Consider the following 22,552-nt stretch of genomic DNA (forward strand, 5'->3'; position numbering starts at 1 on the left):
GCCCCCTGCCGCCCCCTCGGCCCGCAGCGAGCCCCGAGCCCCCGCACAACCGAGCGCGGCTCCCACCTGCGCTGGGGCCGCCTCCGAGCTCCGCCGCCGCCTCCCCGGGCTCCGGCCGCTGCCGCCGCTGCCGAGCCCACACAAACTGTCCGACAATGGCGCCTTTGCTGCACCCCGCCTCATGGGCGGGGCTTGTCCCCGCTCTGCCCAATCAGCGCGCGACAACCAGGAGTGACATTGGCACAATCAGCCAATGGCAGCGAGGGCCGGGCTCTGCACACGGCCCAGCCTCGGCCCGCGCTCTCGGGGCCCCCCGGGCTATGGGAGGGCAAAGGCGGAGATGAGGAACAGCCCTGGAACGGGCCCGGGCCCGAGCCGCCATTGGCCTGGAAACACAAACAAAGTTCTCCGCAGAGAATGTTGGGCACCAAAATTTCTTTCAGTTTGAAAGACATGTGTTTGCTAGGGAAGGCAGGACTCTCCCTCGGACTGGAGAATGTAAATCCCCCTCCCTCTGAATTATTATAATTTTGAAATTAAGGGGGTTTTAATCGAAGATATGAGATAGGAATAACAGTTTCTTACTGGTATGTATAACAAGGCAAGAAAACAACAACTATGGAATTAATAACAAACAGAACCAGGGAGCCTGTGACAGCATTTCTGGCCGAGATGGGAAAGGATGGAGGAGAGGATTTGCTTCTCAAAGCTCTGGGGCAGTCAATCCCAGTGCCCCTGCAGGACTCTGAAAAGCACTAAGCTAGAACAGCAGGAATGAACAAAAGATCTTGGGCTCGTGGACGAGATGTATCAGGCAATTTTTCGGCAGGAGTTGGAACTGCAGGACGTCCCAGCAGGGCAGGGCAGGGCGGGGCTTCAGCGCAGAGAAACTCAGAGCAGCGCTGAAGGAGCAGCGGGCAGCGGCAGCTGGGTGTGAGCAGAGGGTGATCGGTGCCTCTTTTAGTGAGGAAGGGGTTAATAAGGCCTTAGGTCAGTGGCTGCTCTTACGAGCAGAGGCTCACCCCAGAGGAGAAGGAGCAGCAGTTCTGTGCTGGGTCATGGGGATTTCCTCTCCTTGAGCAAGAGCAGCTCCAAACGTGTCTTCCAAAACCCAAAGCCTTGAGTAGCTGCCCATCCCCGCCCTCCTTTTTACCTGGGCCAGGCGAACCTTTTGTTTTCTAAAGCACTAACCAGTAGCTGCAGTTAGAATTTTCTAGCAATTCATGGGAAAAATTCTATAGGTAAGAAGGAACAAAAGAAAAGAAACCTAACCCCCAATAAATAGGTAAATATGTAACAACAGTAAATATCTAACAGTAAATAAATATCTAATAGATAAATATCAAACAACAGTAAACATCTAACAACAGATAAATATCTAATAATATATAAATATCTAACAGTAAATATCTTAACAGTAGTAATGTCTTGCACAGTTGGCTATCATGCGAAGAAGAATCAGGATTATTATGAACAGTTCTTTAGGCACAGGATTAATTTAAAAAATGTTTTCATCTGCATCAGTCTCTATTTTCAGTTGTTTCAGGAACAGAACCCTTAACTCTGGAGCAGTGAATAAAAGGTCCTTTGCCAGCAACTTTGACTGAGGTGAGGGTGGTTAGCAGGACTTGGAATGGTCCTCTCCACTTGGCTTGTAGAGGATCACTGTCCCACCACTTCACATAGACCCAGTGTCCAGGCTGGAAGGGATGTGCAGGTGTGTCCAGTCCTATGGGTCTGGATAGCAGGATGTAATTCTGGAGCTTCTGCAACGTGGAACCTAAAGCCATTAGATATCTCTGTAAATCCAGTTTCCCCTTCATGTGAATTTAACCTGGAACATGTGGAATCTGATATGGCTGCCTGTTGTAATGCAATGGGGGTTTTTCCCTTTGTGGCAACTTCACCAGCCTGACCGGGTTACGGCGTGGCTAGTAATAATAATAATAATAATAATAATAATAATAATAATAAGTGGGATGGGAATGATGGTGTGCCTGTGATATCCTTTTAATCCATCTGTGAACATGTGATCTGAGAGGCTGCATCCAAAGACCAGGGGGAGGGATATACACAGGGATACCCGAGGGCAAAGGTCCAAAGACAAATGAGAATTAGGAACGTGCCTAGGCATGCCTGACATGTCCTTACAAAGCCCATGGTTTTAGGCTAAAGCCTCTGCATCTGCAGGGCAGGGACCAGACCTAATGTCTAAGGCCTTGCTTTTTAACAGCCTGCCTCCCAAGGTCTTAAATTTGTGCTTTCTTTATAGGGAATTTGGGCTAAATCCCAGTCCATCTCAGCCAAATCGACTACCACAGGAAGGGGCTGGATCCATCTCTGGGGATTGCTCAGGCAGTGATTCCTGCTGGGATGAGAGAGGGTCATGCTGTCACCCTTTCCCTGTCCCCATCCCACAGGATGGACCTGGCTGGAGCCCATGGAGAGCGGGAGCTGCTCCGGAATTCCACCTGATCCTGTCCCAAACTTGCTCCATCCATCCAACTCATCCTGCTCTGGAAGACCTCCCTGATCCCACTTCATCCATCCCACACCAATCCTGCTCCATCTATTCCACGCAATCTCGCCCTACCCATCCTGCCCCAATTCCTTTCTGGAATTCCAACCAATCCTGCCCCATCCATCTCACACAAATCCTGCCCCATCCACCCTGCACCAATCCTGTTCCATCCATCCCAGCTGATCCCGCTCCAGAATCCAGCCCCGATCCCACTCCACAATTCCATCTGATCCTGCTCTGGACCCCTGCTCTGATCCAGAGTCCCTCCCTGATCCCAATCTATCCAATCCTGCCCTGATCCCTCTCTGGAATCCCACCCTCATCCCTCTCCGTACCTGCGGTCAAGCCGTTGTTCCCACATCATTTCCTGCAGAAAGAGAAAATCCATGAGATTCTAGCACGGATCACACACCAGGATTAACCCCAGGATCCATCCTGAGATCTGCACAGAGGGGATCCAGAGCTGGATCCACCACTGGTACTCACTGGCTGCCATGCTGTATTCATTCCTGTCCCTCTTCCCTGTGGAAAAACAGTGGGATCAGCGTTGGTGGTACAGGATTCCCAGAACAGTGCCAAGTGGATCCATGCCCCTTCCCGGCCCCCATCCCGTGCGTTACCGGATTGGTGCTTCCAGACAACGAATCCAATGAGGACAATGAGGATGAGGACGGCAGCGATGATGGACACAGCGACCACCACAGTGAGATTCCTGCCAGATGTTGGATCTGGGAAACGAGGGATGGTGAGCAGGGGGAGGGGAATCCCCATTTGGGCATTCCAAATTCCCAATTCCCACATTCCACATTCCCAGCCTCACCCCAAGCGTAGATCCCGGGCCCCGACATTCCAGGATGCTCCACCCGGCACCGGTACTGCTCCCGCTCCTCCGGCCGCGCCTCGATCCTGGCCCAGGTGTGGAAGGTGCCATCACTGTTGGGAACGATCCCGCCCCACTCCGTCTCCTGATCCCAGATTTCATCCCCCTTTATCCAGTTGACTGCGATGGAGCTGGGGTAGAATCCGTACGCGTGGCAGGACAAGATCAGCGTCCCGTGTTCCTCTTTTCCAGACACATGGACATCAGGGGGCTCTGGAATGGGATAACGGTGAGAGACATGCATGGAATTCCATGGGAATGGGATCAGTGTGAGATCTGTCCATGGAATTCCAGGGGAATGGAATGGGGGTGAGATCTGCCCATGGAATTCCCACTGGAATTACTGCATTCCCAAGTCCTCCGTTCCCAAATTCCACATTCCCAAAGGAATTCTGCTCCCACCTTTGTGGTCCAGCTCCTTCTGCCCATATCTGACGTATTTCTGGAGCCATTCTGGGCATTCTTGCCCCAGGTAATTTGTCCACTCCTCAGCCTCGTTCTCTTCACGTTCCCAGCGCCTCCTGGTGATCTCAGCAGCGCTGTCGGCCGCCACGAATCTCCTGGATCCCAGGTCAAAGGAGACAAATTCCCCCCCGTCATAGCCAAGCCGGTAGGATCCACGGACACTCCCGTCGGATACAAGTTCACAGCCATAAAGCCACTGTACGGTGTGGAGACCTGAGGGGATTGCACCCACAGAGACCCATGGAATTATGTCCCAGTCCCAGAGCCCCATTCCAGCCCGATGGAGCCCCAGAATCTGATGGAGACCCACAGAGCCTCATCCCAGCCCCATGGATCCACATCCCAACCCATGGATCACAAGATATCCATACCAGCCTAATGGATCCCCATCTCATCCCCTTGGCGCCCTGTGAATCCACAATCAAGCCCCAGCGATCCCATCCCAGCCCCATGGATCCCCCCACTCACCCCTGCTCTGGTTGTACCGGTCCCGTAGTGTATCCAGGTTCCAGGCATCCACATCCTGGTCCTTCACGTAGTTCTGGGTCTTCCTATCCCAATATCCCGGCTCGGCTCCATCCTCCATCCACTGTGCCAGTGGCACCGCCCGGCCCCGCTCGCTGTCGTAGCGCTCGAAGGGGATCCCATCCACAAACCCCGTGACCATGTACTGGGGGATCCCTGGGCTGGGCTCCGACACGGCCACGTGCAGGAAATGCAGGGAGTAGAGAACTGGGGGGACACGGAGATTTGGGGGCGTTGAGAGAGTTATGGATCAATGAAAGGGGAACTGGGAGAGATGGAAAGGGGGTGCATGGGGTCCCAGTGTCCAGCAATGGGGGCTCAGGGGACTCCCAGTGCCAAGGAAAGGGGGATACAAGGACTGGGAGAGGTGGGATGGGGGTTCCAGGAAAGGTGCCCAAGAAAGAGGGGTCACAAGGTGGGGAGACCCAGGATAACTGGAATGGGGGGCTCGGGGGCCCTTGATGCAGAGAAAAAGGGGGACTGAGAAAAGCAGGAATGGGGGTCCATGGGGTCGCAGGGTCATTGGAAAAGGGGTCTGGGGCTGGGAGAGGCGAGTGGATCCCGAAGGATCAGCCTGGGAGACGGGAAAGAGATCGAGGGGATGCGGTTGGGGAGGGGACGAGGGGAAAGGGAAAATTCCAGGGAGTTCATCTGGATCCCATTGGATCCCAGCTGCGACCCCCCTGAGACCCCTGGGACGCCCGGGACTCTCTGGGACCCCGTTTCGGGAAGCGGCGGGAGTGGAAAACGGGGGGGACACAGAAAGTTGGGAAGTCCGGGGGGTCCAAAGGGCGGGACTGGGGTCTGGGAAAAGCGGGATCACGAAAAGGGGGTGTAGGGGGGTCCCAGGCCCGGAAATGGAGATTCACGGGTGTCCCAGTGCCCAGGAATGGGGGTTCAGGGGGGTTCCCGTGCTGCGATTCGAGGTTCAAAGGGATCTGGATGTCAAAGAATGGGAAATGAGTGGGGTCCCAATGGCAGATAAGGGGGTGCAGGGGTTTTGCGGTGCTGGGGAAGGGGGTACAGGGAGGTCCTGATGCCCGGTAATTGGCGCTCAAGGGGGTCCCAGTGCCCAGGAATGGGGGTTCAGGGGTGTCCTGGTGATGGGGAAGGGGATGGGAGGGTCACAGGACTCAAAATGGGGCTATGGAGGGCTCCCCGTGCCTGGGAATGAAGGTTTAGGGGGTTCCCGGTGCCTGGAAATGAATGTTCAGGGGGGTCGCGGTTTCGGGGGGTCTCACTCACCTTTCGTCGCACCCCCCAGATCCCCCAGGAGCCCCAGGAGCAGCCCCAGACCCAGCACTGGAGCCATCGCTCTGTTCCGCCGCAGGCCCGCCCGGCCCCGCCCCCAGAGCCTCCTCCGGCCCTGCCATTGGCGCTGCTATTTCCTTTTCACCAATGGTAACCCGATTGTTGTGTGACATCATCGGTCGCCGGGTAGATCCCGGTCTCTCAGGTTGGGACGCGGAAGCGAAAGAGACCGAGGGAGCGCGGCGGGGGGGAGGGGACGGGGGAATTCCAGAGAATTCCTCTGGATCTCCGCTGCGACCCCCCTGGAGCCCTCTGAGACCCACCTGGGACCCCCTGAAACCCCCCTTAAGAAAGCGCCGGGAGTGGAGAACAGGGGAGACACGGAAATTTGGGAGATCTGGGGATGCAAAGGTGAAGGAAAAACGCGGGTCTGGAGTCTGGGAGGGGCGGGATGCCCGAGAAGGGGATGCAGGGGGTCCCAGTAGACGTGAAGGAGGTTCAGGAGGGGGTCTCAGTACCGAATAAAGGGCTGCAGGAAGGGTCCCCATGCCCAGGAATAGGGGTTTAGGGGGTCCTGGGGTGAAGGAAAGAGGGGTGAAGGCAATGGGGGGTCCAGGGGGTCCCTGTGCCCAGGAAAGGGGTTGCACGGGTTGAGGAAAGTGGAGGGCGGGAGCTGGGAAAGGCAGGAATGGGGGTCCAGGGGGTCCCGAGGACAAGGAAAAGGGGGGCTGGGGTCTCCGAGAGGGAGAGGGTCTGGAAAGGGGGTGCGGGGGGCATTGGTGCTGGATGAAGGAGTTCAGCTGGGTGCCGGTGCTGGATAAGGGGATACATGGGGGTCCCGATGCACCAGAACTGGGGGTTCAGAGGGGTTCCGGTCCTGAATATGGGGGTTCAGGGGGTCCCGGAACTGGGGAAGGTGGTCCCGGTTCCTCCGAAATGAAGATTCAGGGCCGTCCCCGTGCGCAGGAATGGGGGTTCAGGGGAGTTCCCGTGCCGGTATATCGGGGTTCAGGGTGGTCCTGGTGCCAAATAACGGCGTGGGAGGATCTGGTCCTGGGAAAGGGGGTGCATGGAGGTCCCCGTTCACAGGAATAGGGGGCTCGGAGGGTCCTGGTGCAGCGGAATGGGGGTTCAGGGGGTCCCGGTGCCCAGGAAATAGGGTTCAGTGGGGTTCCCTTCCCAGCTTCTGGGGTTCAAGAGGTCCTGGTGCCTGAAAATGGAGGTTCAGAGGGGTCCTGGTTCCCAGAAATGGGGGTTCAGGGAGGTTTCCATGCCCGGGAATGGGGGTTCAGGGGGGTTCCAGGTGCAAGATAAGGGGGTGCAGGGGTTTTCAGGACTTGGAAGGGAGTACAGGGGGTTCCTGGTGCCCCGAAATGAACGTTCAAGGGGGGTCTCTGTGCCCAGGAAGGGGGGTTCGTCCGGAAATGGAAGTGCAGGGGGGTCCCCGTTCCCAGGAACGGGGGTTCAGGAGGGTCCCGGTGCCGGGGGCGGTCACCGGTTCTCGGGCGGATCCCGAAGCCGCAGCTTGGGAGACGCGAAAGTGATTGGGGGAACGCGAGGAGGGGACAAAGAAAACCTTGGGAATTCCCCTGAATTCCCCCTGGGACCTCCCAGGACCCCCCGCAGGACGAGCAGGGGGTGGAGAACTGGGGTGGACGCAGAGACTGGGGGGGTGTGGGGGCGTCCAAGTGTCAGGAGCAGAACTGGTAGATTCAGGAAGGGTCCAAGTTTCAAGGAAGGGACTGGGAGAGGCGGGATGGGGGATCCAGGAGTCCCTGTGCACAAGAATGGGGGTCCAGGGGGTCCCTGGGTCACGGAAAAGGGGGAGCTGGGGCAGGGAGAGGCGGGCGGATCCTGGGGACGCAGTTTGGGAGACGCGAAAACGAGATGGGAGTAAAGGGGAATTCCAGGGAATTCATCTGGATCCCCGCTGAGACCCCCTAGGACCCCGGGAGACCCCCTGGAACCCCGTTCCAGGAAACGCCGGGAATGGAGAAATGGGGAGACGCAGAAATTTGGGAGATCTGGGGGTCCAAAAGCCGAGGAAAATGGCGGATCTGGGAATGGGAGTGCAGGGGGCTCCCAGGGCACTGCAGGGGGTGCGGGGGGATCCCAGTCCCGGGTATAGGGGTGCAGGGGGGTCCCGGTGCTGGGGAAGGGAGTACGGGGGAGTCCCCGTACCCAAAACCGAGGGTTCAGGGGTTCCCGTGCTGGGGAATGCGTGTTAAGGGGGAGTTTCCTTCCCGGAATTCAGGGCTCAAGGGGGTTCTGGTTACCGAAAATGGGGGTTCAAGGGGTGCCGGTGACCAGAAATTGGGGTTCAAGGGGCTCTCCGTGCCAGAAGAGGGGCTACGGGGTGTCCCTGTCCTGGGGAAGGAGGTACAGGTGGGTCCCGGTGCTGGGGAAGGGGATTTTTGGGGGTCACACGACCTAAAATGGGGATTCCGGGGGATCTCGTGCTGGGGAAGGGAGTTTTAGGGGGCTCCCGGTGCCCGAAAATGGAAATTTAGGGGGATCCTGGTGCCCAGGAATTGCGGTTCAGGGGGGTCCCGGTTTCGGAGGGTCTCACTCACCTTTTGTCGCGCCCCCCGGGCCCCCCAGAAGCCCCAAGAGAAGCCCCAGACCCAGCGCTGGAGCCATCGCTGCCGTCCCCGGTCGCAGCTGTGGCGCCGCTCGAGAGATGCGAAAGTGAAAGTGCCCGAGGGAGCGCGGGGGGGAGGGGAAAAGGGGGAATTCCAGGAAATTCACCCGGATCCGCACCTGGGACACCTCTGTATCCCTCAGGGATCCACCTGGGACCCTTCACAGCCGCGCACTGCGGGACCCCCGGGCCGGGCTGTGCTGCGCTCCCGGACCCTGCGCTCGAACTCTGCCCGGAACCCGCCGGGTTCGGCCCGGAGCGGGGGGAGCTCCGCGATCCAATTTTTCCTGCGGGTGCTGGTCCCACCCCTGGCGGAGCAGGACTGGGCGCTGTGACCCCGATCCCTGATTCCCAGTCTCCTTCTCTCTATCCCTCTCCTGTTCTCTCCTTTTCCTTTGGGTGATCATACATCCCAGAGCAGCTGGAGAGCCCCGTGCCCAGTTCAGATTTTCCCAGGAAAAGGAGGCCTGGGGGTGAGGTGCCCCGGGCTGGCCGGGAATGGGGGTCTGGGGGTCCCCGGGGACACGGAAACAGGGGAGCCAGGGACTGGCAGAGGAGGATTCCCGGGAAAGGGGGTGCAGGGGGGGTCTCAGTGCCCGGGAATAGGGCAGGGCAGGATCTGGGAAACGACGACGGCTGCTGGGAAGGTACTGGGACAGACTGGGACACCGAGGTACACCAGGACTGGGACGAGAACCCACTGGGAGCAGAACTGGGGCACCAGGATCATGCTGGGACCACACTGAGGGCTACTGGGAGCACGCAGGGGACAACTGATATATACTGGCAGAGACTGGCAGTGGCATGGATCATCCTAGGATTGACTGGAATCATACTGGGAGTGATCAGATCTGTAGCAGGGGTGATTAAGCGAAACTGGAATAATGCAGTTGTAACTGGGATCATACTGGGAGCAGCTGGCCCAGGCTGGGGTCATACTGGGACTGACGGCGTCCAACTTGGAGTGGCTGGAATAACACTGGAAGTATCTGGGAGTAACTGGGATCATACTGGAGGTGGCAGGGATCAAACCGGACTCATAGTGGAAGTCTCTGGGAGATACTGGGATCATACTGGGGTGACTAGGCTTATACTGGGAGCAACTGAGACCATCGCGGGGGGGAAATGGCTTCATAGAAGGTGTGACTGGGTTCATACTGGAACCGGGGCGACACTGAACTCTTATGGAGAGGGACTGAGAGTGAAAGGAACCATACTGGGAATGACTGGGGGCGACTGGGATCCTACTGGGAGTGATTTGGAGCATACTGGGAATGCCCAGGATCATACAGGGGGAGACTGGGAACCACCGGGGAGGCGGCGGCGGAGCTCGGAGGCGGCCCCAGCGCAGGTGGGAGCCGCGCTCGGTTGTGCGGGGGCTCGGGGCTCGCTGCGGGCCTCGGGGGCGGCAGGGGGCTCTGGCGGGTTGGTTGTGCCGGTGCCGGCCCGTGTTGGCGCTGGGCTGAGGGCGCTGCGGGAGCGGCTGCCCGCGGTCTCCTTCCCGCTGGGGCCTCGGCAGGAGCCGGTGCCGGAGCAGCGCTGGCTCGTCCCGGTTGCTGTGGGTGGCACAGAGGTGTCTGCCCTGTGCCCGGGGCTGTGCGGGAAAATTCCCGTGGCCAGAGGTTTGTGTGCCCAAAGGAGACAGAGGAGTCCTGTAAAAGTGACTTTATTCCTGAACAAAGAGAGAGGCCATGCGGCATTTGCCATGCGGTCTCTAAAGCGCCGCCTCCTTTTTATCCTCATTTTCCCGTCTGCATCTCCCTCTCCCATTCCCCACTGGTTGAGGTACTTGGAAGGTTCAGACTTCCCGATCCACCTACTGCATGTCCTCGTTAATATGCACCCCTACTACGATATTAATCTTACTGCTTTCAATCCCTCCTTTTCTTATTTTCTCAAGAATTGCCTTTTCAAACTTTTAATTTCCATTGACTCAATCTCTTTTCCTGCATCCTGTTTGGCGCAAGGTGTCGTGCATGGTAAAAAGCTGAGAGTTTCTGCAGCACGTCAGAGGAGGAGCAGCATTCGTTTAAGCCGTGGTCTGCCAGGGAACCACGAAAACGTGTCCCATTCCCATCCTTTCCTTATTTGGACTGGTACATGAGCTACTTTCTCACTTCCTTTGTTATCTGTTTCACCACTTTTCCTTTGTGATCTGTTTGCAAACAGCAGTTTGAGTCATTTAATTTTCCACAAACTCCTCCACTTTCTGTTAATAGATCATCTGATTCCATTCCATCAGGAAACGTTGCATTCCTCATCTGAGTGGATTGGTCGGGAAGAAGGTGAGGAGCTGGAGCTGTCTGGTTGGGTGTTATTTTGAGGACATTGTGTAATCTAATTATGCTATTGAAATGATAAATGACTTCTCTGTCTCCTGATATGAATTCGTTAGGGCTACCTGGGGCTGGTCCATGGTGGTGTAGGATTTGTTCTGGTGTCTGTTCATCTTTTTTCCAGTTTTGGGGTGCTCCCTGCAGCCAGGGCTGCATCAATTGACCACGTTAATCTTATGAAATCATCAAATACTTGGATCCCCAACTGGTTTCTCTGGATTAGCAAAAACACCCCAGTGCTCTGGAGAGAGGGATGATACTCCCGCCCCCCCCTCTATTTTTCATGAAGGTTGCACAAAATTCTCCGTTTGCTGTTTCCCTTTGCAGTTTAACCAATTTCTGTTGCAGTCAGATATCCTCACTATGGGCTCTGCCTTTAGTTGTGCAAATTCCATCTGTGCAAGCAGGCAGAGCTGGGGGTGAGGGGCAGAGGGAATCAGCCCAATTCCTCCCCCAGGCTAGAAGAGTTTGGTACATCTTGCACACATTGCCCTAGCAGTGTTAGTTTGCATTTCTAATTAAATCGCCACATACTCGAATTTCCAACTCATTTCCCTGAATTTGTGGCTGCAAAAACACCCCAGTGCCCCAATACACCCTATATAACCTGGACAGTGACAGCACAGGTTGGAGTGAGGAGAGGGATGATTTCCCCCCTGCTTTTTTTCATGAAGTTTTCCCAACATTCTCCGTTTGCTGTTTCCCTTTTCAGCTTAACCAATTTCTGTTGCAGTCAGATATCCTCACTATGGGCTCTGCCTTTAGTTGTGCAAATTCCATCTGTGCAAGCAGGCAGAGCTTGGAGTGGGGGACAGAGGAAATCTGCAAAATTCCTCCCCCAGGCAAGAATAGTTTGGTAAATTGTCCATACATTTCTTCAGCAGAGTTAATTTGCATTTCTAAAGCTGCTCTCCTGACTCTGCCTGGAATGAATCTTATAAAAGTAGGATTATTAAGAAAAAACCTTCTAATGGTGTAGTCTTGTCACCAAAACTGCGGGAAGAACTAAAACTCTTCAACACCATTTCTACTGTTAGAGAATCAAGGAATTGCTTGATTCTGGCCAGGATGTGTAGCAGAAATCATTTCATCCACAAATAGCCCGGGTGTGCAGAGAAAATCATTCCATGACACGTGAGTTTAACTAGATTTTCCCTTAACTTTTTACAGTTTGAACCCATAGAAATCCATTAGTTTAATGTTCATTGCTTCCAAGTTGTGTAGTTGTTACTATGTAATTTCCTATCGACCCCGGATTTCTTCCCCTCTATATTAATTAGGTCCGCACTCCTGGATTTCCTTCTCAGCCTTTTGCAGACCAGGCATCTCCAACTATGCCAGGGGCAGTGTCTGGGGTGGGTGTTCCTTGATGTTTGCTGATTGGCCTTAATGGTCGTAATCTTTGTGAGTATCTTTTGGGCTATTCCCAGTCTATTGAGATGTTAAAGTCCTCTCTGTTGAGTGGAGGAACATTCCTTAGAAATCTCTTTAAAATTCGTTTCCCCAATGCAAAGCACATGAAGCCTGAGTAGAGAAATAGATTTTTAAAATTACACTCGGTATATTTTCCGACCATGGAATCCCCGGCAGCCCAGTGTGTGAGTGTAACTGAGGGGCAGAGTGGAATTGTGCCGTTGTCTTCCCCAGCAGCTGTGGCAGTGCAGGCACAGAAAGCAGCGAAGCTCCAGCAGTGGCAGCAAGGATTGGCCCCAGTGTGTGGAGATGCCAAAGGAGGGTGCCCAGGCAGAGGATTTCAGCAGAGGATCTGTGGGCAGGCCCAGGGGCTTGGCCCGATGTGGAGCCCTGGCTGCTGCTGCGTTGCCTTCAGTGCAGGGTCAGTGGTGCCCTCCCATGCTGCTCCTGCAGCCGGGAAGTCCAAATTCCTTTGGCATGGCCCTGTTTAACATCCACATCCCATTCCAATTTCTTTTCTGAGTCTGGTAGAGCCATGGCTGTGGCGTCCATCACTTTCTTTTTTCATTTTCTCAAATTTTGTTGTTTTTCTTATGTCCATACAATAATATTAAGGCTATCTGGGGTTAAAAAGTCATACAATATTCTTGCTGGAACAGAGAATCCTCAGTGCAGGTGCTGCAATTGCCTATTAATCCTCAGAGTTGTCCCAGTTCCATTTTAGTGCTGGTTAATGTTAGTTCTGAGATTGCCTGGTCCCTCTCTGGGTCAATACACCACAAATCTTCAGTCAAAATATGTCCCAAATATTTAACCTTCTTCTCCAGCATTTCCTCTTTTATTTCAAATACTCAAAGATGCTTTTTAGCCTGAATATTCAGCCATTTCACAAAGGCTTCTTCTACCACTTCTTGTCCTCCTGACTGCAGCAAGTCATCCACATCCTGCATTAACCCAATCCCTGGGGGTGGGGTAAATTCTTGTGATATTTTCTGCAAGGCTTGCCCCAATAAGGCTGGTGCTTCCGTGCATCCCTGCAGAAGGACCGTCCATGTCTTTCCCATTTTCCCTTCTACCTCTTGTTCCCACTCAAAGGCAAAATCCAGTTTACCATCCTGTGTGAGTGGGCATCCCCAGAAAGCATCTTTGCCATCAATTCCTGAATGGTGTCAGTGTGAGGAGGGCACCTGGTTGAAGATGGTGTAAGGATGTGAGAGCCCCTGGGTGCTGGGGCCCCCTTGGGCCCTGGGGTTCATCCCTCAGGGGCTGTAGAAACTCTGCCATGGCCTTTGCCTTCCCCTTGGCCTTTTCCTCCTCCCTTCTTGCATTCCCCTGCTGTGCCTTTGTGACCAAGTGCTCCAGGGGCTTCTTCTGCCCCTCCTGCAGCCCCCTCAGCGCCTGGGGGTGCTCATCCTCTGACAGCTGCTGAGCTTTCTGCTAAATCATTCCTTTCTGCAGTGACCCAAGGAAAACGCTTAAAAGCTGATCTCGATCCTTGCACGTCCAATGCCCATTTCCCAGCTGTTCCTTTGTGCTGCTCCTTGTGCTGTGGCTGCCGTGGCCAGCCCGTATCCCAGAGCCGGTGCCTGTCCTGCCGCAGTGTCCAAACGCGGCCCCCCGGCGGGCAGGGCCGGCAGCTCCACGGGGCCGGGCAGCGGCCGGGGCGTCCCGCAGCCTCCTGGGGGCCGGGGGCCACTGCCGGGCCTGCAATTGCCGGGGGGTGCTGGGCTCAGGCAGCGCCCGGCGCTGAGCCCCGGCTGCCCCACAGCCCCGGCCCGGCCCCGCAGCTCCCCACAGGCCCCCAGCCCGTGCTCCCGGTGCCGCCCCTCTGCGCCCGCTCCTGCCGCTGCCCAGCACAGAGAAACCCCCTGCAATCCTGACCTCCTTGTGTGCCTGTCCTGGCAACCGGGGATACAAAGGATCTGCAGCAGCTGGCAACTTTTGACGAGAAGAGCCTGCTGAAAAACATCCCCATCCTCAGTATTTTTCTCTTCCTCCTCTTTTCCATCATTCTTTTTCTTCCCACATAGATTCTTTCTGCTGCTTCTTGCCTGAACCATATTCCCTGCACTTCTCATCACACCAACACCATCCATCCTCTGTTGTCTAAATCCCTTCTGGACTTCCCTTATTGCTCCCCTGTGTCTCCCTGTCCTTGATTACCTCTGGGAGAATGGGCGAACTTCCTCAACATGCTTCCAAGGGATCATTCAGAGATATTTTGGGATCATCATCCCTTTGGCCAGGAGCCCTTCCTGGCTTTCCCTTTCTACCCTCCATGGGTGCCCTGCCATGTTTAGTCCCCGAAGATGCCACTGCAGTCACTGCTGAGATTTTCAGTGCTCTCTGGCTGCCGACTCTTCCCAGCCCCCCTGATCTGTCACTCGTCTGTCTCCTGGTCCCAGCGCCCCCCGGCAGGGGAATTTGGGGAGGTGGGAGGGGGGGAGCGCCAAGGCCGGGCCCCCCCGCGCTGTGGTGGCGGCAGCGGCTGCAGTGGGGAGCGAGTGCGGGCGGGAGCGGCCGAGAGCCCAGCGCTGCCCCAGCCCGAGCTGCCCCAGCTCCATCGCTGCCCCTGCGCTGGGATGCTGTGGGTTTGGGGGGAAGAGGGAGCCGGCAGTGGGTGCTGGGCCTGGGGGCAGCAGGAGAAGGAAAGGACAAGCAGAGTTGAAGAACAAAATGGTCAAACGCTGCACGTGGGAGGAGCAGGTGGGATTGTGCAGGAGAAAGAAGAATAATGGGCGGGAGTGTGAGGAAGAGTAGGGACACCGCAGGAGGGTCAGAAATGGGAAGCAGCACAATGTTCCACCCCTCCCTGTATCTGTAGCCTCTCCCACAGCCCCAGGAGCGTTGCTCCCCCCACATGCAGCAAGTGACCGAAGAGGATGATCCATGATTTTCACAGGGGTGAATCTTGCTGTTTGTGAGCTTTATTGGGCTAAATGTTGGTGCTTTGGTTTTTTGCAGGGGCTGAATCTTTATATTTTGGAGGGGATTTGGGCTGAAACTTACTTTTTGGGGAGTGTTTGATCTATGTCTTGATGTTTGGATAATTTTTGTGCTGAATCGTGGTGTTTTGGAGGTTCTTATAGACACAAGATGCCAAATGACTTCGTGAGATGAACTTTGGAAGGAGGAACTCCCAGCTCAAGGTGCTCTTTTTTTTTCCTCTCAAACCAGGATTTGTCATTCCCATGCCGTGGGTAGATGGAGGAGGAGGAGGAAAAGTCCCAGGGATCCCACAGGAAGCGGGGCTACAAACCCAGCGCAGGGAGCTGCGAGGAGGAAAGACCCTCCCTGAGCCGGGAAGGCGGCCGGAGATCCAGGCCTCAGAGCTCAGAGCTGGTGGAGAAGCCTCATGGAGGGGAGAAGCCCCACAAGTGCTTGGAATGTGGGAAGGGTTTCAGGTGGAGCTGCAAGCTGATCCGGCACCAGATGATGCACACTGGAGAACGGCCCTATGAGTGTGGGAAATGTGGGAAGAGCTTCAGAACTATTTCTCATCTGATGGAGCACCAGGTGATCCACACAGGGGAACGGCCCTACACCTGCTTGGAATGTGGAAAGAGCTTTCAGTGGAGCACCAACCTGAGAGGCCACCAGCGCATCCACACTGGAGAGAGGCCCTACGAGTGTCCCAAGTGTGGGAAGAGGTTTCAGACCAGCTCCAATCTCCTCAAACATGAGCGGATTCACACCGAGGAGAGGCCCTTCCGCTGCCCCGACTGCGGGAAGGGATTCCAGCACAACTCCAACCTCATGAGGCACCAGCGCATCCACACTGGGGAGAGGCCCTACGAGTGTCCTGAGTGTGGGAAGAGCTTCTCACAGAGCTCTCACTTGATCCAACACCAACGGAGGCTCCACTAAGGGAAGCCCTGTGAGTGCCCCGAGTGTGGGAAGAGCTTCGTGCTCTGCTCCAGCTCCATCCCCCATGGGAGGATCTGTGTTGGATGATCCCCAGTAACCCCCGTTGGGCAGAGCCCTGGTGATCCGTGGTCCTGGTGATCCCTGTTGGGAAGACACCTGGCTGAGGGGACTCTGCCTCATCCTGTCTCCCTGTGGGTACCTGGATGAACACAGGGGCAGGAACGTCCATCAGGATCCAAACTGAGATTGGGAATTTCTTGGGGAGAGTGAACTTGTTGACTTTCAACCCTAGGAAATCTTCTTTGTTCAATCCTATCTTCTGGTGGCATTCAGGAATACTGAATGGTCTTGGTGGTCCTTTCCAACCTAAATGATCTTGCAATTTTGATTTTTTATTACTAAAGCGTGTCTTCTGCAGCCAAATCATGATGAACTGGGGCAAAGACCAAGATTTTGGAGACAGTGCAGTGGAAACACCTCCAGAAAAGGTTCTTCCCTCCCACCCAAGCACATGGATCCTCAGCCAGCATGGACACAGAAATAATTTTCTTTTGGCCTTGATTTGCTTTTCATTTCTCTTCATCCCTTTAAAACATCCAACACTGGCTTGAAAATAAAGACACTGAACTGAGACATGGGTGGGGACATGGGGGGACAATGACATGGTGGGGACACAGACATGGAGAGTGACATGGGGACACATGGACATGGAGGGGGATGTGGCCATTCGTGGGGACATGGGGGGACACAGGCATGGATGGAGATGTGGGGGACAGTGACAGGGATGGAAACATGGTGGGGACACAGCCATGGGTGAGGACATGGTGGGACATGGCCAGTGACATGTGGGGACACGGCCACGGCCGGTGCCATGGGGGGAACTTGCAGGGGCTGTGGGGGATGCTGGCTTGGAGGGAGTTGAGGGTTCCTGGCAGGGACTTGGGGCTCGCTGAGGCCTTTGGGGACCCCAGGCCGAGCGGCTCCGGCTGCGCTGGGAGACCCTGGCGGAGGTTCTGGGGCAGCTGCTCAAGGACCCCCTGCCCTGGAGCCCCAGCCGGGCATTGGGCTCCTGGAAGGGAATGAACGTCCTTGTCCCCAGCACGACAGATTTCTTATTTCTTGCAGGTGCAAACGGTTCTCTTACCAGAATAGCTTGTTGTGTTAATTGTTTTCCTGCTTAAGATCATTTTCACATGGGAATAAGCAAGTTACTTAGCTGCACATAGAAATGACAGGCTAGCTATTAATTTAGCAGAGAGCAAGACCTGATTTTATGAAGCCTTCCTTTTCTAATTTCTCTACCTGATTGCAACATCTCACCCTTTTTCGTTAATTCAAAGAAGGCTCATATGTTCTGATGATAAAATAGCTCTCTCTTGTGAGGGTGTTATCTCATTAAGGTTATCACTGGTTATCTCTTAGATATGGGATAAGATACACAAAAGACAGATTACAATCAACAAAACTTAGCAAATTCTATCATGTCATTGACACAGGGTTTCAGAGCATGATAAATAAAAGAATAATGTCCAGTGTGTCCTAGGGAAATGGGAATAAATGACCATTGTTTTAAAGTCCAAATAGTCCATTAGCTAGGAATGTTGATTTTTGACATCACTGAATGTGCTCTTGGATCCTGGAACAGGGAATTACTGAAGAAGGTTAGTAGGAACACTATACCATGATGATGACACAAGGCTTTTTTTTGCGATTTGCCTCTAAATTTCCAGCCATGTCTTGGCAGTCCTGCTTCTGGTTTTGTTCTGGCCAGGAAGGCTGCATGGTGATTAGGTTCTTTTTCTTCTCACTGGGCTGCATTTTCTTGGAGGCAATTGATGTTTGGCTGAATGAACAGGTGACTACTTTGAACTTGTTGATGATAAAAACACATGCATACCTTCTCCTTAAGTTAATGAATTAATTAGACTTTTTCATTGTACATTCAATTGAAGAGCCTTACATAAAAATATTTTCCTTTTTTTGGAATAAATATTAAAAAAATTTTTTATAAATATATAAATATTTAGGAGCTAATTCCCCCTTCCTTGTTTTAAAAACAGCATTCATGATTCTTGCCATGAACATGAAGGGAAGTTCAAAACAAAACAATACATGTAGTAAAACCAAAAATTTACAGTAATTGGGAATAATTCTGATAGAACAATCCAAACCATTTCCGATAAGAGATATAATTAAAAACACTTGTGAAATTGGATTATTACCAAACATTAAAACATTGTACCATCATCCCAGTGTTTGCAACAGCTGATAAACCTCAAATCAGTGAAGAACTGGATAAGCGTCTGTTGGGGGTTGGTTTTTCCTTTCCTCTCTGCCTGTGGATTTTTTTTCCCATTGACATGCTAAGAAGCACTGATGGTTGGGTCCTAGCACCAGGGAGAGGTTCCCTGGTTTTTTGGGAGTTTCTCTCGGAGGGCGGGGGGAGGGAAAGGGGGAACACGGTGAGATTGGAAGCAGGTAAAGGAGGGTGGGGGCAGTTGCTGGCTCTCGCTCGCTTTTGGCTCTCGGAGCAGAAAGGTCATTGCTACCCCCCCACCATCCCAACGCCGGGAGCTGCCTCTCTGTTTTGGACCCCGCAGCCCTGCTTGGACGCCCTCCTGCTTCAGCTTGCTGTTTTCCCAGCATCCTGCCTCTCCTCCATCCCTTCCCATCTGGGACACAGCTGCCATCACCCCCAGCCCCTGCAGGTGCCGGGATCGTCACATCTGCCCCGTCCACCGGGAATCTGCCAGCGCTCACTGCCAGCGGTGACGGTGACTGCAGCACAGGGGAAAAGAGCCTGAGGCCCAGAAGGACTGGAACTGGGTTCCTGTTCTGCTTCTTGTTAATTCCAGAGTTGTTGTTCTGTTTGCCTTCTTAGATATACTAGTAAAGAACTGTAATTCCTATCCCCATATCTTGGCCTGAGAGCCCCTTAATTTCAAAATTATACTCATTCAGAGGGAGGGATTTGCTTTCTCCATTTCAAGGGAAGGCCCTGCTTTCCCTAGCACACACCTGTCTTTTATTCAAACCAGGAGTGATTTTGGCACCCAACGGTGGAAACTGTGGGCATTGAGTGGAAAGGCTGGAAAAGCAATAACAGTTCTTGAGTGACCTGATTTTGTGTTTTAGGTGGCACCATGTTGTCCAGCTTACCCTGGTTTGGGCTGCACGTGGTCACTGCTACATCTCTCCCATTTGCAGGCCCTTATCTCAACATGGGTGCTATCACTAAGGGTACTGTGACTATGATACAGTTCATTTTGTGGGTTGATAAGGTGAGGAATTAATGGATTTTCAACTCTCTCTGGAAGGCAGGTACATGGATTCAGAGCTATTGCACTCTATGTGTTTTTGAGGTTACTACAATAATGGTACTTACTGTGAGGAAGTGACAGCAGGGGAAATTTTCTCCCAACCCATCACCCAGTTGTTTTGGTCCACCCCACCAGTTTTCAAGGTCTTCAAATCCACTCTAAATGCTAATGATATCATACATTGGCTGGTGTTGCTACTCTGCCTGTTCTGTTTAACATTCAGAGATAAGGGGACATTGACTTGGATAACAACCCCAGGAAATCGGGATGCTGCTGCGGAGCCTGACCCTCTTCCAGAGTCTAGGGATGTTACCCCAGAGCCTAACCCTGCCCCAGAGCCTGACCTTGCCCCACAGCCCACTTCAGAAAGAAACCACCCAGAGTAGGTAGGGGTTACAGTGAATGAGATGTGTGAGATGGGCCAGATGCTGAAGGAGTACCTTTCCCCAGCTGGTGAGAAACCCTCCCCCTGCCTTAGAGGGAGACTCTGATGGTGCAGCAGTGGAACCCACAGACATTACATCTGTCCAGGTTCCAGCTGTACTGCAAGGGCACTTGTAGCCAGCAGCAGTCACCCTTGTGGAAACAAAGAAGTCTAAGATGAAAACAAGGCACCTAGAAAATAAGGATAAGAAAGGAGGGCCCACACAATCAGCAGGGGAGCCAGAGGTTGAGATCATCACCGAGTCCCTGTCATATGAAAGTCTCTGTAATCTGTGAAAAGACATTGTATGATGGGGTCGTGAGGCTTCTAAAACTTGGTTACTTTGGGTCTGGGACCTTATGGGTACAGGCATCCAACTGGATGGTCCTGAGGCAAGGAATTTGGGACCCTTGACCCAGGACTCAGGTGTGGACCAGGTATTTGTAAGGGAGACAGGTCTCCTTTCCCTCTGGGAGCGACTTTCAATGAGTGTGAGAGAGAGGTTTGTCCACAGAGAGAGAATGCAGGAGCACCATCATAGAATGCCTTGGAAAACCCTTGAGGAAGGGATCCAAGAGCTGAGAGAAGTGGCAGTGCTGGAGGTGCTCCTTGGGAGGGATGGACAGCATGACAATGACCCTGACAAGGTCAGGTGCACAGGGCAGATGTTGTGGAATCTGGCAAACCTGGGGCCATCTCAATACACCACCTTTATTGAAACAATTAATGCTGATAATAACAGAGACAGTGGGTTCTGTCACCAGCAAATTTAGAAATTTTGGAAGTATGATCAATGGCTCAATGCAGGCTCCTGTCTCTGCCATGGTCAAGGGCCTCCAAGAGCAGATGAGGGAGATGAGGGAGGAGATGAGGAAGATCAGTGCAGCACCAGTGTGAGTCACAGGGACCAAAGTCAGAGCCCAGTATCCCCCAGCTAGAGAGAGGGTACACCCCATGAGCTGACCTGTGGTTCTTTCTGGGTGGCCATGGGGAAGACATGAGCAGGTAGGATGGGAAACCCACTTCTGTCCTGGCAGCTCGGATGCGTCAGCTGAGGGGAGGAAAGACAAACCGAGGGAGCTCTGATAAAGTGAAGGTAGCCTCAGCCTCCCATGACCGAGGTGCAGGGTATTACAGAAGGGAGGATGATCTGTCTGATCCCCTTGATGGAACCTCCAGCATGTATCCCCAGGAAAGAAATAATAAACAGGACTAGAGGGGCCCTGCCTCTAGCCAGAGAGAGGCACAGGAAAACCAGATCATTTGGAAGGTGTGCATCCGATGTCCTGGCACATCAGAGCCACAGAAATATAGAGTGTTAGTTGATCCTGGTGCACAGTGTACCCTAATGCTATTGGGACATGTGGGGACAGATGCTGAGTCCATTGCCAGGGTGATGGGAGGATTGCAGGAATTGACTCTGCTGGAGGCTGAGGTGAGCCTGACTGGGAAGGAATGGCAGAAACATCCAATTTTGACCGGCCACTTCCCTGGTGGACGTTGCCCATGGTGTCTCTGCTGCAGCTCTTGCAGCTGTGTCCAGTCCATGGCTCTGAGCCCCTTCTCTCTCTTCTCTGGAAAATCACATTCCTGTATCTCCATCTGCTTCTTCTTTTTGTAAGAATCTTCTATTTACAATGGGCCCCAGCAGGTTCTTCTATTTACAAGGTCTGGACCTCCACAGCTCTCGACTGCTGGCAGCTCTTCCCAGTCACCTTCCCCCACTGGGGTTCCAACTCCACCACTATCCCCACAGCCGGGCTATTGCCTATCACATCGGGGTCACCACTCATTGCAGGTGAGACAGAAGTGATGACAAAAAACTCTGTGTTCGTGCAACAAAAAACAACTTTTATTGAGGGCTGTTCTCCCTATATAGCCTTTGAAGTCTGCACGGTTAGCTCAGCTTGGCTAAATTAGTTGCCATCTGGCTAACTGGCCAGTGGCTGCCCATGTCCCAGATGGCCTAGACCTGCTCCCCAACAGCCCAGACTGCTCAAGTTATATCATTACAGTAGTTATAGAATTATTTACATTATAAAATTACAATTAGGATTAGTTATAACTGTAAGGCCTCCAGGCCAGCTGTTAGCTACTACAGGTTTAGTGCTGGCCAAATCTTCCACTAGAATTATTTACTCATTTCCTGCTGTGAGATAGGATTAGGAGGAAGGCAAAGCAGGCTCAGACCTTAAAGGGTATAAAGAAAGAACTTTATTAATAAAACTAAAAGAATAATAAGAATCAGAATAAAACCTTCAGAACACTTCTCCTCCCTCCACACCTTCTTTTCTTTCCCACTGACAGAGTGCAGGAACAATTCAGCCAGTTTACCATCTCTAAAATACTCTTTTTCCAGTTCACTTAGGGAGAGGAGTCTCTCTTGTCATGCTATGGAGACTTCTCCACAAGAGACAATTCTCTCGTGGCTTCAAAGTCACAGTGCATCAGCTGCCCAGGAAAATGGAAATCTCATCACTTTGTAAAAGTCTCTCCACTCGGCCTACAATTTTCCCCACAATTGTTTTTGAGGGCTCAATCTTTGGCTAATGGGGTACACTTTTAAGGATGAGCTGCTCAGAAGTAAAGGTTCTCTTCATCTTTCTCTGAGATCATCTTCATCTCTGGGAACAGAGATTCTCTTCTTCTTCCCTGGGGTAAAGAGTCTTCATCACTCTCATCTCTCTCTGTTCAAGCTACTTCAATATCTGCTTGTTCAGCATGGATGCTTTTGCTCATGTCTACAATTGAAACATTTCATCCTTCATGTGCTTTTCAACAAGCTACAGGGAAATAGAGTCTGACATACCGACTTTATCTTTCCCATAGACTTACAAGAGGATTTCAGCCCAAGAGTCAGGCATCTCCTCAATCCCTCCCATCTGGGACCTGAATTCTACTTCTCTAAC

The 22,552-nt window shown here is 53.2% G+C and overlaps 1 protein-coding gene across 3 annotated transcripts; it reads right to left on the bottom strand.

Annotated features, from left to right (window-relative positions):
* Positions 1 to 519: 519 nt before the first annotated feature.
* LOC148218044 (class I histocompatibility antigen, F10 alpha chain-like) lies at positions 520 to 8,327 on the bottom strand. Of its 3 annotated transcripts, none has more exons than XM_088158135.1 (8): positions 8,216 to 8,327; positions 4,335 to 4,598; positions 3,804 to 4,079; positions 3,342 to 3,614; positions 3,142 to 3,249; positions 3,008 to 3,043; positions 2,857 to 2,888; positions 520 to 1,766 (listed from the first exon to the last, which is right to left on the bottom strand). In XM_088158135.1, exons 1-7 carry the CDS (start codon positions 8,280 to 8,282, stop codon positions 2,863 to 2,865), a joined length of 1,050 nt encoding a protein of 349 aa, XP_088014261.1. In that variant the 5' UTR covers positions 8,283 to 8,327; the 3' UTR covers positions 520 to 1,766; positions 2,857 to 2,862. The 3 variants fall into 3 exon arrangements, with proteins under 3 accessions (XP_088014261.1, XP_088014259.1, XP_088014260.1); XM_088158133.1 differs by lacking the exon at positions 8,216 to 8,327 and adding an exon at positions 5,637 to 5,723; XM_088158134.1 differs by lacking the exon at positions 8,216 to 8,327 and adding an exon at positions 5,637 to 5,723 and having other exon boundaries at positions 520 to 1,780.
* Positions 8,328 to 22,552: the final 14,225 nt, after the last annotated feature.

The sequence above is a fragment of the Sturnus vulgaris genome, unplaced genomic scaffold (assembly GCF_052056855.1).
Source record: "Sturnus vulgaris isolate bStuVul1 unplaced genomic scaffold, bStuVul1.hap1 Scaffold_195, whole genome shotgun sequence".
NCBI classification, from domain to species: Eukaryota; Metazoa; Chordata; class Aves; order Passeriformes; family Sturnidae; genus Sturnus; species Sturnus vulgaris.

Bases quoted from the DNA above. Each gene is read 5' to 3' on its own strand.
- LOC148218044 (XM_088158135.1), bottom strand. From the start codon at position 8,282: ATGGCTCCAGCGCTGGGTCTGGGGCTTCTCTTGGGGCTTCTGGGGGGC. The intron at 4,599-8,215 runs GTGAGTGAGACC...GTGTCCCCCCAG, and splicing joins CCCGGGGGGCGCGACAAAAG to TTCTCTACTCCCTGCATTTC. The intron at 3,615-3,803 runs GTGGGAGCAGAA...ATCCCATTCCAG, and splicing joins GAAGGAGCTGGACCACAAAG to AGCCCCCTGATGTCCATGTG.